Raw genomic sequence first — 12,283 nt, forward strand, 5'->3', positions numbered from 1 at the left:
GTTGAATGCAGCCCTGGTATAAACAAACAGTACATAGTAACTATGGGTACGTTTTTGTGTCACTGTTTTTTAAAATATGTTATTCTATGGGGAATGTCGATATTTATTATTTTATTTTGTTCATTAACGCCCGAAAGGCATTTACAAAAAATAAAAATGAAATACATGCTAACATACTAAATAATAAACACGGAATATACAGAAAAAAATATGTAAAATTAGTTAAAGAGGATATAATAAAAAGTTTTACAAAGTAAAAAAAAAATAACAATAATAACAAAGGTATGCAAGAAAAAACAGTAAGCATATAAACAAAAAATGCAAAGATCTAAGCTTAAAAAATAATTTCTGTAAAGCAAACAATAAATAAAGTGTTACGATAAGCAAGAAAGACATTTTTAAGTTAAATTAATAAACAAGCGAGCATATATTACCACGAAAAAATAAGAAATAAAAATATGTATCTATGAAATGCGTATTTACCAATACTACAATGCAATTTGATATAATAGTAAAAAATAAAAAACAAGTATATGGTAATAAAAATAAACAAGCAAGTATTTTTTTAATTATGGAATTGAATTGTCAATAATAGTTTGACGAGCAGCTACAAATAAACTTGATATTGTGGACTTATAAGATAGTAAAGAATTGGACAGAATGTCTGCAGCCGTTCCATAAGTGTTACCTAACCTACGGACTATGCAGTCTCGGTATCAATGAATTGTTTTGTTGGTTGGAAGAAGGGCTGGAGCAATGAAACAATAAAGTACTCCTAGTGTTGACAGCAGGTACTCTAAAATGAATTAATTCAAGTATTTTTGGTGCGTCAAAAAGAGAGTGTTCAATTTTATACAGTACAGTGAGATCATCTTCTTTCAGAAAGTGTTGTTAGGTTAAGCAGTGTTAATAAATAGTCATAATTCACATTTTGTATTGGAATGTTTAGTTTGTAGTTTATATATCGTAGAAATTTATGTTGAATATTTTCTATGTTATAAACATGAACATTATAGCAGGGTGACCATATTGATGAATTAAAATCTAAATTACTTCTTACAAGAGAACAGTATGATATTTTCAATGATTGGATGGACTTGAAATTTTTTGTGTATATATATAATATGCCAATGTTCATGGCTTGACTTTGAATGCGATTATCTCAGTTCTGCGGCTTTGTGAGATACGCGTACTTCTACACTGACTACCTCAGTGTTGGTTTTACCATAAATAATATAAATATGTTCGTACACTTACAAAATCATACAGTGTGCTGCAGTCAAAACTACTCGCAGGGTAATAAGTGATCCCCCGCAAAAATGGTGTGTGGGCTTATTTTTTTTACAGAGCGATACCTAAAAAAGAAGATAACATTACTAATAATATAAAATATAAGTTTTTCCGATTTATTAATTTTAAATTAGGTGTTAGTGTTGGATTTTTAAATTAAAATTGGTTTATTTTGAAATTATTAAGTCTAAGCGATAGGAGAAATATAGTCGGTTTATTAAATTTATACGAAATTTTTTTTTTTTTGTATTTTTTTAATCGTTTAGTATTATTCAAAGTTTTTTTTAGTGGCTATAAATAAAATATTTCTAATACCAAATGATTATTTTTTCAATAATTTTATAACTGGTAATACTTTTTTATATTGTTAATCTTTTTAGACTTTCTTAATTTGTAAATTAAAATTTTTGTTTTAAATGCTCGTTATTACTTATTATTTTACTTACATGTATGTTTATTTTACTGTATTTGTAACGAATATGTAAAAGGCACTAAGTGCCGTTCATTTCAATTAAATAAAATGAAACATTATTTAGCAATCTACTAAATAATGTAACTGAATTTTTTGTTGATTAAAAACAACTGGTATTATAAAACGAACACTGGCCTTCCTTACACATGTAGATGCTCATGTGATCACCCACATGGTATAGATCACCGGTGAACAAAAATCAACCATGTATTTTTTTTAGTTTCAAGCAATACACTCACAAATACCAAATTTGTCTTAGACAATTAAGGGGTTGTCTACTAAAAGGACTATAAAATATAAATAATAAATGTATGATATAAAGGTAAATCCTAGACAAAGAGAGGGCTGTCTACTGGTTAGGCCGTTTGTCACAGCGTAAATAAATTCCTATACCTGTCTCCTTTTCTCTCGCAAACTTCAATCCTGTCCCTTTCGCACCTGTATAACGTTTCAAAAACTATTTTATTTATTATTTTGTCACCTGGGGTCAGTGTTCACTTGAAACTTAACTAAAATACTCGTTCATCGCCAAATTGATTTCGGTATAAACGCATCGCTTAAAAATAAAATATAATAAATGATAAATTATTTTTTTGTGATAAAGATGATACCATCAGTGTGGAGTTTTGCCGCTGTTTTCCAGAGGAACAAAAATCTTCAAAGGGTCATACTATTTCAATCCAATCCTATTCATTCCAATTTCGCTCTGTGACATTGCAAATTTTATATACCCACTGTCGGAAACCAGCTTAAGCATCGCCATCTACTAAACGAATTATAACCAAAGGTCTCCATTCAATATATCCCAGAAGAAGGGGACAGCGTGAGATAAAGAGATAAATAAATAAATACCAAGTTTGTGAGTTTGGAAGAAAAAATAAATAAATAAATGTAATTATATGACAAGATGGCTGATTTTCATTCTGTGTCTACCGATTAGCTCAATTCAGAAAACATAAAAACATTAGGTTTCCTGCTTCGCATTATCAAACACTTCAATTCGCTTAAAGTTATAAATATTTTGTATGAAGCACTAGTTCGCAGTCATTAAGAACATAATTCCACTGCGTGGTCTCCTCAGTATAAATAACTTATTAGGAGCATAGAGAGAATTCAAAGAAAGTATTTGAGATACGTAAATTTTAAATTAAATATTCTGTTAGATAATATTTATTACACGTTTCTAGTAGATACTTCAAATTTAATTTTATTGGAAGATAGTAGAAAAATAAATTACCTTTTTTTTTTTAAATTTAAATTCAGAGCTCGATTGTTGTGAACTCCTGAATCATATTAACTTCAAAATACCAAATCGAGTTACTAGAAGAACTGAGTTGTTTGCAACTTTATACGTAGGTACTAACTATGCACGACACTCTCTGATTCCGCGTTTACATTCCTCAGGCAACAAATTTAGATGTGATATAGGCATTTTTAATTCAACAATTATTATTCATTTTAAAACGTTCTTACATGCCTTATTTAAAGCTTATTATTAAAGTCGATATAAAACTTTCTTTTTCATGCATTTTTTTATCTGTTCTTGATGTGTATATTTATTGTCTTATGCTCTTTATGAAATTATTTTTTCAAATATTTTTAAAATGTGTACTGTTATTATTTAATACACATACTGTTATTTTATTATTATTGTTATATTCATTTATTAATACCATTTTTTGTATTTAAAAAGGAAAGGGGGAAAAAATACTTCCAATTTGCTTTGTAATTTGTAATGTTTCTTATTCACTTTTATACCTGCTGTTTTTCATTATTGTTATTAATTTTTTGACGCATATTTTTACACCTAACATGTAACATTATATCCATATTTTCTCTTTTTTACTAAGTAAAGTTTTTACTTTTAATTTTGCAACGCAGTATCCTTTTTTGGTTTCTATGTGTCTAAAAATTATTTATTTTCATTGGGGGTTTTCTTTATTTTTTAAATTATTTTTATGTTTGTACTTACCTTTATTGTTTTTGTAAATGCCCCCTAGGCGTATTGTAAAATTAAAAAAGATAACGTGCTTATAACGTTTGTATTTAACACAATACAACAGAAATGAAGAAGATAGAGAAGGTAATATAGAAGTCCAAGCATCTACAGAGCTTATGATATGTCATTGGCTAGTTTAAGTGGCCACTTTACACACTGTGTAACATTCACCATTCTGCTCATATTTAAACATCGACATCCCTTAATTTCTTTCATCTGTTGATGTTTGTGAACCTTGATAAAAAAATTGGGACGAACTCAAAATATTGTTGATTGATTCACATGGTGCATGAAGAAGTATAGAAATTGAAAAAAAAAAATTTTTCAGGCGTCGCCTAGTATGTAGGTGAAATAATTCAATTACACGAATCTCACCCGCATTAATAAAGGTTTCAGCTCTTAAACTTCACAAACATAAACAGATGAAAGAATTGAAGTGAATGTTACACAGTGTGTAAAGTGGCCACTTAAACCAGCCAATGACAGGTTATAAGCCCTGTAGATGCCTAGACTTTTATATTACCTTCTCGAAAATGTTCTTCACCTCTATTGTAATACGCTAAAATTAACGGCTCCCCGACGAGTTGAATCCAGTCCTTGTCTACAGAAATTTGGACAAACTCAAAATATTGTTGTTTTTATTTCATTTATGGCATTTTTTATACTCTCCAATTAAAAAGCCATATAGGACTATTAAAGTAGCTATTTTTATAATATTCTAATTCCAAAACACAACAAAATGACATAATTATGCTTACAGAGGAGTATTTTTCTTCAATAAAATGAATAAAGGAAATGAAAAGTGCAGCTAGGAATACAAAGTATATAGAAAGAAGTTAAAATTTATATTAATAATTATTTTTTATATGTCATTCATTGAAATCACTGTATACCTATTAATGTAATTTTTTTAATTATTTTATGAATAGTTAATGAGCTAAAATAGAAAAAAACATAATTGTAACATTTTACCCCCATAACGTATACCAGGGCCCCGATTACAACGGGAAGTTAACAAAATTATCTTCGACTGTCTATAAAAAAAACGATATTTGTGTACGAAAATGAGTATATTTGCATCAACATTTAAATTATTTTCATCGGTAACGCTTATGCGTGTTTAAAAGAATAAATTGAATGCATAATATTCTGCTTTTCATACAGAAAACTTAATTTTACTGTGTAGATAAAATTGAAGATAAATGTCAACTAAATTAAAATCTTTTTAAAAAGGTATTACTCACCAGGTAAGGAAACTCGCCAGTTTCAGCCAAAGTTCCATTGACTATTTTTGTATCAAGTTGGGAGGAAGAAATACCTGGAAATAAACAGAAATTTTAACGACAAAGAAAGTTTTCTCACACAAGTTTTTGCACGTGTGTCGTGGTTTGCTATATCTTGATTTCTAATTCTTGGAGACTATGTAAACTATTAGCCAAATATGAAATACAGTTAGTAAGAGAACAATGTGTCTATTCATTACACGTCAGTGATTGGAAGTAATTTTAGGTACACTGTGCACCAGGCGCGTGCGGTGACTTTTATCAGTAAGGATGCAGACAAAAAACCATCATGTTCCTTATTTGAGCAGGTTTATCCAGAATTATTTAATAAGCCATTTTATTTTTTTTATTTATTCACACTCTTTATCAAAATACAATTCCATGTTCACTTTGCCCAGCTAACAAGGGTACATACCCCGTTCCAAGCTAGGCAATTACATTTTAATATATTATAATAGTTAACAAATTAATATAGAGCACAGACAAACAAAATATAAACTTATTCGGATACACATTTTGATTCATATACATACAGACATACACATATATACACACATATATATAAATATACACATATATACACATGTACATACACACATACGTACATACACCCATGCGCATACACATACATACATTCATAAAAACATGGACAATTTATTTATGCGAAACTTCATGGTGGTCATCTATAAATATATATATTTTTTAATTATTCCTTATTTTTTATATTTTATTTTTGACATCCAGTAAGGTTCTCCAATCCGTGGCATGCATTAACTTTTCTGACTCCCTACGACCAATGTCATGAAAGAGCGAGGTCAACACCTTCCGTAACTTGACAACACTCCCGTCTTTCCACGATTCTGGCAAAAGGTTATGGACCTTTTTGCCTACGTTATAGTGTTGTCTCGATAAGTTGTTCATTAGAGTAATCATAATTAATAGTTGACAATCAATAAATTGACGGAGCACAGGCGCGTCTAAAGGTGAAGCTGTAAATTTTCTTATTTTCTTTTTCTTTTTCCACCCTAAGTGAAGCATGTGGACATCACCAGACGCTTCCGGGAGACCTTATCGTTAGCCAGCACTCTCGCCTCCTCCAACGTCAATGCCCCTTAGTTCCGCCGAACAAAGCTGAAAGATCGCCATCGATGGTCTTCCAGGACGGTCCCCGTAGGTGTGAAAAGGAGATAACAATATAAACATTAAAACACCTAAAACAAGACCCGAGACAATAGTTCCTAAATTTGGGCCAAGTGTCAATAATACTCTACTTCAAACTTTATGATAAACGTTATTAGAGTCGTTTTTTCTTTGCATCATACAACTTGGATGCTTCTTATCTTTCAGAGTCTCGAAAGAGAAATCTAAAACATTATGAACCTAAAGCGCATGCGTAAAAATTTGGACAAATGCTATGGGAACTAGACGCAACTCGACAAGCAGCATCCCGCGTATACAACAAATACTATTAAAAACAAGATACCTTACCTTCAGTACGTACGTTGGTATAGGAAATCCGCATATGTAGCTAGGTATGTATACTGAATATACTGTTTGAATCGCGTGCACCCAAACGTTCTCAGTGAGAATTTGAGGAATACATATTTAAAGGTTTTATTTCATATTAATAATGTATTTTTGTAAATTCACGTTATTTTTTAAATTTCTATGGATGGAACGCGCCTGCTGTGCACCCTTTTATACATCCATTCGGAGTTTTTAATCATTTCGGAGAATTGATCATGTCCAATAAATTTAATCCCAGTCAGTGAAGAATTTACTTCCTTCTTTTTCAAAATCCAATGAAGTAATGGGACCACATATATAATTATAATCTCAGAGTAATAATGCGTCAACCTATAGAGAAGCCTTATCACTATGTTTCATAGAACGCAAGCGATGTTGGTTAGCAACAAATTGGCTGCCATTTTGTTTTGTTTGACAACAAACGTATAACGGTTCTATCGGATGCTTTTGTCGCATTTGATGAATTAATTTTTAAGAATTCGATTATTTCACCGTCTGTCAGATTGTTAAATAAAACAGGCCGGACATTTGGTTAGTATTGCAAGGGTAGTCAAATTTTTCTTTGTTCGTATGAATTTAATGTTTTTAGCTTAATAAATGTACCCGGTTTTTTTATAGTCCAGTCCGTAAAATATTTTTTTGTGGCAAAACATAATAACATAAATAACACAATAACACAAAATTATATTATATTTGTGTGATGATAATATTATATTGTTCGCGGTTTGGTAACATTACGCGGCCACTTCACGCATGCCCGCAAGTGGGATATGGAGCAGAGAGGACACAGTGAGATGTATGAAAACTTGAATCTACAAGCCTTCTGGTATATTATGATTTTATGAATGGGACTTATAAACGCCGCATAAAAATAATGTGAACATCAAAATTCTAACTTGCTTTACAAACCTGACACATATTTTTTTTAAATAAGAAATAATACATTTTTTAAAACACTGAAGCTTTTAAGCATAGAATTATAATATACGGAAGAAGCATAGAATCATATTTGAATACATCGGACTGTGTCCAAAAAACCGTCGATCGCCCCCTACTTTGCTCCACTTTGATGCCATTATGTTTTAAAGATAATGTCAGTCAAATGTTCACCACGGCGTTGTTTAATCCTAGAGGTCCAATATTCGTTAGTTCTCTCATCAGATGAGCAAAGTAGCGTAAAAAAATACTACCCTGGCAACACTAACAAAATTTTTATTTTGTTTTCTTTGACAATCTGACAGTTGACAAAATAATTAAACTCTTAAGTAATATGATTTGTCGATTTGCTACTTACACATGAAATGTGATCCCATTATATATTATTTTTTATTCCAGCAGTATTTCTACACTTTAAAACGACACAACATGGCATGTTTGAATTCAAATCGGGAGTTGTGTACTGAACGATGTCTACAATGGAACCAATGGTCAAAACGTACAACAACTGCAATACAGTATATCTAAAATATTTAACATGTTACCAAACAATATAAAAAATGCTGACTTAAATACAGGAGTGAGACGTTTCCTCAAATTACAGTTAATAGAAAAAAGTTTTTTGTATTAATGATAGTTTTTAATTTTTATAATGTAATATGTAATGTTGTTTAAGTAAAATTATTATTAATGTAGGTTAAGTGTGAATAATCGAAGCAATTTATAAAAACCTGCTGACGAGTTGTATGTATGCAACTCAGCAGGACTTTAATTTAAGACTATTTTGTAAATATTTTTGAAAAATAAATTTTAAAAAATTAAAAACCCATTCATGAGTAATTTTGTCGCTTTCAGTTTGATGCGCATATGCGCACTAAACTATTCTGGTTATTCTTAATTCTAAACATGTAGGTTATAAAAATTTGCCATCGAACTTTTTAAAAATATCATGCTTTTGAATGATTAATATTTTAAAGAAATTCCACCTCAAGACTAACCTGAATTCGTTAAAATCACGGCAAATAGGATAATATGTAATAATAATACATCCATTTCCAATTAATTAACTAATTTATTTATTATAGTAGCCGATAATTTAATTTTGACAGTTGATATTTTGAAAAGATGATTCACTTGTTAATTTTATGATTTATTTTTGGTCGTTCATTTCTATTAAAGGTATTTGCGTATGTTTATTGAAAAGAAAACGACAAAAATGAAGTATTTTACAGATTTATTACAATAAAGCCGATTAATAATTAATTTATTCAATACTTTAAGTACAGAGAATAAGAACTTTAGCGGACTTATTGCAAAAATAAATATCTTCCAGCCAACCAAAAAACAGACTGGTCAAAAGAAGAGATTAGTCTTTTTTTTTTTACCAAACCACGAATAAAAAAACAAAAATACATTTAAACAAACATACATACTATGTTAAAATGAAAATGAAAAAACCTAATGAATTAAAAATAACAGCTGTTTTTTTTAATTGGGAGACAGGTTTGCACGCTGATAATGCAATTCTTTTGGCAAGCAGCAAGAAGGATTTGCAACAAATAGTCTCTAGAATGTATGATGGTCTTGAGAGCGAATTGATGATAAACGAAAGTAAGTCAAAAGTGATGGTATTTAAAAGGGGAAGTGACGTTACTGACTGCATAATAAACGTAAACAACGAATGTCTTGAACAAGCAGAAGAATTTGTGTATCTGGGAAGCGTGGTTTCAAGATGTTGAAAGGAGAATGAATGCGGGCAACAAAATGAACGGCGCACTAAGCACAGCAATTGCTAATAAAATATGTCAATTGAAGCTAAACTGGCAATGCGCAACAAGGTTTTAGTACCAACACTTATATATGAAGGTGAAGCATAAAACTGGCAGAGGAAGGATGAAAGCCGAGTCAACGCGGAACGAATGTGTGGAAAATCAATGTATGATAGGGTTACCGATAATGAAATCAGGCGACTATGTATGCCTGAGTCAAATATAAATGATAAGATTAAGAAGGGGTCTCTGAGATGGTTCGGTCATGTAGAACGAATGGATGACGAAAAAATGATAAAACAAGTATAATTGGCGAAAATGAACGGTAGCGTGAGCCAAGGACGACGACGAAGACGTGGCTTGATCAGATAAACATAAATCTTAGGTTTAGTTATGTCAAAAACAGGCAGAACCGAAAGGCTAGTATGACAAGATGTATGAATGTGGAAGAATCTAGAAGTGTATGCCAGGATAGACGTGTGTGGCGGTCCATTTCTCTCTGCCTTCCTCTCTGCCTGAAATGGCGTGATGGTAGTAGTAGTAGTAGTTGAAAGCAAGTCAACGACGTAGGCTACTAAGAGGAAAAGCGGTCTGGCTTTTTTTCATATGAACGTATTCCGCATTTTCTCCCTGAATTATAGCACTGGAGCAGTGTTTGCAGTTCTACACTATAGATATTTACTATAAGGGTGTCTCTATTTTTTTAAACTTTTTGTGAGCTAGGACTATCCAAAAAAAGGACCAGTTTTATGGACAACTTTTTGTATATTTTTTATTTTCAAATAAAACTTACGACACAAAATTTAACAAAATTTAGATCACGCCAAATAAATAGGTAATAAATAAAGTTTTTTCGGCGCGTTTCTAATACAAATGAAAAAAACAGAAATTATGGCAAAAAATCAAATAAACATAAAAAATAAAACTATTATAACTAATAATTTAAACCCTTTAAAGTCTTGGTTTTTTATTCGATAAGCAATGATGTAATTATCTTCCTTCTCACATAATGAATTGTAATAATAATAATTTTTTTTAGGCATTTTATGAAAAAAACTCATTTACATATCACCAATAATACTAATACACCGTGCATATTAAAAAATATTTAAATATAAGCTCTAATAGTAAAGTACAATGAGCCATGTATATTTCCCAATATTAGTTTTATGTTGCCATCTATCTATGTAGGTAAACCCGTACCAAGATAGATGCAGCTTGTATCTGTATGGTGTGGTTTAAAAAATTCAAACGGTTACAAACCAAGTTTTAAATTAGAATAAATCGTGACGTATTAGGGACGTAGCCAGTGCAATGACTGTTTTCGCGAAAATTCTTAATTTAAAAATATTTTTTTAAAAACTAATATGTATAAAAAAATTTTTTTTTTTACTCGACAGTATTTCATGGATCCTTATTCTTAAAAAAACGTTGTATATTCCCATTAATAAAAGTAAGAATTTTCATTATTTCACCAGCTTTCAAAGTACTTCCATACGTGTTATTACATCTCCATGTTACAATAACTGTAGTATCAATAATTTATTTGCATCTACAGATTTAAACGTATTATCAAAATTATTATCATCTACTCGCACCTAATAGTGCATAGGATACTGCATTGGTACACCAATCGCAGCGTATCTTGTTCATTTTTGTTTGCGTGAATTCAATTCAATTAATTTATTAAAGGTAAAGTAAAATAATAATTAATAATGCGTTAGTAATAATTTGTTGTAATAACGTTTATAACAATCATAGAATTCAATTAGGCTAGTCACTTTTAAAAAATATATGTTTTAAACTTTTTTTTCTTTATTTGCGCATGCTGTGTTCATACATAATTGATGAACAATATCTTAAATCTCAATTTGTAATTATTAAACCAATGTCAAATGTATTGTTTACTGTTTGTAAACCATAATAACACAAATAAAATAAAATAACAAACTAAAATTCATGACGTACTAGTATCATAAAAAGAAAAAAAATATATAAAAGAGACTCTTGTCTAAGTAGTAGGAAAATCCTGCTCCGGAAAACCCCTTCGGATACATGAAATAGATCCAGAGCGATGTTTTTTTTTTTTTTTTTAAATAAATATTTGCGTTCTTATGATTAACTTAAATATTTCATTTTGAGGGCCATTTTCAACGAGTTGTAAATAACTCACTATAAGAAAATGGAATATAGTTGGGGTAGAGTGGGATTCGAACCACAGACCTTTGGTCCACGAGTCCGAGACACTAGCCACAGGAGCACAACCCGATAGCGGTAACCCGGGTGTTTAGCATAGCGGTAACCCTTCCAACGGCAGGGTGCTCCTGTAAATCGGAATATGAAATAATCTTTGCTGATGCTGTCTTAGGAACATACAAACCAATGCTCATCATAGTTTCAAAATTATCGATCATATCGCGAAACAATCGATAAAAATTTGTAGTCAAATACACATTCCTTCTAGTCTCTAAACTGTTGTTGCCAAGCATATCTTGGAGATACTCGGTTGGGTAGAGCCAAGGATAATATTCACTCTTTCATGTAGAGATATCTCAGAAACTACTTTTGGATTTTCTCTATCATAAGATAGTACTTCAGTTCATGTGGCCCTCAAATCATCTAGCCACTTCCGAGTCTACTTCGCACCAAGGAGTTGTAAAGGGTTCTCAGTACGCGGGTATTTTCGAAAACTCTGGCAGTACGTAGAACGAATCCAAACATCTTCAATGCATTGCCACTGATTGTCTCTATGCGTTCATGAAATGTCAGGGTGCTTACAAATCTAACTCCCAGATCCTTAACATTCGATGTTTGTTGCAGATTCTGGTCATTTATTTTGTAGGGAAAAATCGTACTTTTTGGGCCCTAGTGAAGGACGTGATTGAACACATGGAAACATTAAACCTAAGTTTGTTTCGCCTTCGCCATTCAGATGTATTAGATATATCCGCTTGGAGAAGACAAAAGCCGTGAGAAATTGTCACCTTTAAAAAGATTTTTAAGTCAT

The 12,283-nt window shown here is 31.0% G+C and overlaps 1 protein-coding gene across 1 annotated transcript; it reads right to left on the minus strand.

The window, feature by feature from the left end:
• Positions 1 to 1,244: 1,244 nt before the first annotated feature.
• LOC148278722 (uncharacterized) lies at positions 1,245 to 8,635 on the minus strand. The gene is made up of 3 exons (XM_088230958.1): positions 8,506 to 8,635; positions 5,006 to 5,079; positions 1,245 to 1,355 (listed from the first exon to the last, which is right to left on the minus strand). The coding sequence occupies exons 1-3, from the start codon at positions 8,558 to 8,560 to the stop codon at positions 1,254 to 1,256; spliced, it is 231 nt and encodes a 76-aa protein (XP_088087084.1). The 5' UTR covers positions 8,561 to 8,635; the 3' UTR covers positions 1,245 to 1,253.
• Between the last annotated feature and the right edge of the window lie 3,648 nt (positions 8,636 to 12,283).

This window comes from Micrasema longulum, unplaced genomic scaffold (genome assembly GCF_059751315.1).
Source record: "Micrasema longulum isolate JH-2025_06_02 unplaced genomic scaffold, ASM5975131v1 h1tg000834l, whole genome shotgun sequence".
Classification (NCBI taxonomy): Eukaryota; Metazoa; Arthropoda; class Insecta; order Trichoptera; family Brachycentridae; genus Micrasema; species Micrasema longulum.

Bases quoted from the DNA above. Each gene is read 5' to 3' on its own strand.
- LOC148278722 (XM_088230958.1), bottom strand. From the start codon at position 8,560: ATGGATGTATTATTATTACATATTATCCTATTTGCCGTGATTTTAACG. The intron at 5,080-8,505 runs GTTAGTCTTGAG...GTTTATTTCCAG, and splicing joins CGTGATTTTAACGAATTCAG to GTATTTCTTCCTCCCAACTT. The intron at 1,356-5,005 runs GTGAGTAATACC...CTTCTTTTTTAG, and splicing joins CTGGCGAGTTTCCTTACCTG to GTATCGCTCTGTAAAAAAAA.